This window comes from Penaeus chinensis, chromosome 35 (genome assembly GCF_019202785.1).
Source record: "Penaeus chinensis breed Huanghai No. 1 chromosome 35, ASM1920278v2, whole genome shotgun sequence".
NCBI lineage: Eukaryota > Metazoa > Arthropoda > Malacostraca > Decapoda > Penaeidae > Penaeus > Penaeus chinensis.
In genome coordinates, this window is record NC_061853.1 from 34,004,465 (window position 1) to 34,006,964 (window position 2,500).

The 2,500-nt window shown below is 43.3% G+C and overlaps 1 protein-coding gene across 4 annotated transcripts in view; it reads right to left on the minus strand.

The window, feature by feature from the left end:
* The window catches only part of LOC125044217, a 458,466-nt gene that overhangs the window by 67,798 nt on the left and 388,168 nt on the right, over positions 1–2,500 (minus strand). For all 4 annotated transcript variants that reach the window (XM_047640732.1, XM_047640735.1, XM_047640734.1 and 1 more), the window contains one exon: positions 2,394–2,500. This exon is cut by the window's right edge and continues 4 nt beyond it. In XM_047640732.1, coding sequence (XP_047496688.1) covers positions 2,394–2,500 — 107 coding nt within the window. The remainder of the gene's footprint in view (positions 1–2,393) is intronic.

Consider the following 2,500-nt stretch of genomic DNA (forward strand, 5'->3'; position numbering starts at 1 on the left):
ATCCTTGCAAAAGCTTGCACTTGAATCTTTTAAGTTTTCTTTATCACAGCAGGGCAGTTAAAAGCTTTTAAATATCTTGCTGCCTGAGGGGTAATATTGCATTTTTTACGGTATTCTTTCGATGAGAATTCAGAGGGGTGTAAGAAAGGAGGGAGAGGGAGGGAGGAAGAAGGGAAGAGGGGAAGAGAAGGAGAGGAGAGGGAAGGAGGGAGAGATGGATAAAGAGATTAATTACATTAGTACCATTCCCTTCAACCCCCTCCATTCCGCCTCAGGGCGCGTGCCGGCGACAAAGATTAATAGAAAAAGAAGGAAAAAAATTCACCCTCTGAATTCTCCAGGACGTCATGCACACAATCTCTCGACCCGACCTCAGATTATCCCTCGCCTTCACGTTCGTCTTGGGATTATCGGCCGAGACAAATTATCAATCACTCGCATGATGGATACCCCTGCTTTGCTGCTGCTGTTATTGTTGTTGTCGAAAGAGATCCGAGGTATATCACCGTTTTCACATGAAACGTGAACGTGAATGCCTTTCGTGTTTATGTTGGTCGTTTAGTCTACTGAAGCACAGGTGGTTACTTTACGGTCGAAGTGTTTACGGCGTCCTTAGCATTAGCAGTTACAAAGTGTACATAAATTATACACAAGCACAATAATAAGTTTTGCTTATTTACGAACTTGTACCGATCGCAACAATTCTATCGTTTAATCATATACAAACATACAAACACACACTTCCTCTCCAATGCGATAAAAGTAATACCTAAGTACAAGAGAAATTATTCAAGGAATGTTATCGAGAAATGATCGAACTTCCACTCCTCCTTCCCTAAACATTTGCTCTCCTTTGTCTCATTCAAAGGTACCAAGATTATCACCGACCGAGCCCTAACAACTCGTTTGCGACGATACAAACAACCAATTAACATTCTAACCCTTCATAACCCGACCACTCTTGGTGATACCGGCATTGGCAATTAGTCATCTCGCCGTGGAATGGTTCGGTCATTAGGGTTACGGTAATTATATGCGGGTGGAGTCTTCGCCCTCTCCTCGACATGCCTTTCGTACTCGCGGACGGCGACAATCACTTCATTTTGCGTTGCCCTTCGGCTGTCCCTGTCGCTCTCCTCCCTGTTACTCTCTTCTTTCTTCTTTTCCCATCCTTGTTCCTGTTTCGCCTTTCCCTTTCCCTGCCTCTGCCACACCCAATCTCCCGCCGAACGTATACTCCTTCCCCTTTGTCTTCACCCTGCCGACGAAAACCCCGACCCTCCCACCTCAGACGCGACCCTTCCTCGTCCCTGCCACCTCCCTCCGCCATCGACCCTGTCCCTTGTCCCTACCGTCTCTTCCTGGCCCAACTTACCTTCAATAATCTCTAACGCGTGACTCTGAAGGTGGTAGTTGGGGCAGACTTCCATGACTCATCCTATATTCAGCGATGTCCATACCTTTAATATTCTCCCCGTAACTATGACGCTTTGATTAGGAAATCATGTTGTAGTTTTTTTGTTTTTCAGGTAGATAGCAAAAATATCTATACGGTCCACTTTTATAGGATTAAATTTGATATACACGCAACTCCCATTGCTGCTATATATTCAATATATTCAAATTGAGTATGAACACCCACACTTTACGGTACTTCGTTTTGACATGGATGCGCCCCTAAAATTACTTTACTGTTTGGTTCATAGGATACGTTTTGCAATAAATCTATGGGCTTAGCCCGCCAGTTTGCTGATTATCTCAAGCAAGGGTCCAATTTCTGCAAATAACGGTTATTTTTTTCAAAATTTACGATCTACAGTATTATAAGTTTTATTCGGGCAAAAATAACAAAAATAACGTTAAAGACGACAGCCATGTATATGTAAACAAATTCTTTTCAAAAGAGGAACAGGAATTCCTTTCAGTACCATCACCGTAGTACGGTTAAGTTTGTGAAAATAACATTTGCTACGGTATTTTCAAACTTTTGATGGAGTACGTGAGCTTGACGCGACTGTACAGGCGTTGCCATCTATTGTTCACTAAACGAACTACACGAGGCGCCCCTTCCCGTTTTCTTTAGGCCGTTTTCCTAGCACACACTCAAGTATATTGGAATTGTCTTCGTGCTGTTTTAATTTTTACGCGGCAGGTAAAAGTCATTACACAATTTGCGTTTTTTATCAAACCAAACACGAAAGAGAAATTTTCCCACAGCATCCAAAAGAAATTATTCAATAACACCTATTAATAAACAGATGTCGAGGGAATATTTCACGCGTGATTACCTCACCGTCACCGCATCGCAGTGAAAGTAAATCAATCCGGTCTGAAGTCACATCGAAAGAAGGAAACAGATGTTCAATTTTCACTGCAGTGACGCCGGTACTTACCTGTGTAAGTCTGTCATGGTGTGAGGCGAGGTGATGGCGGTCTGGGTGGTCAGGGTGGGTGTCTACTAACAGCGAGGCAAAGTACTGTTCGTACTCCGATAGCCGTT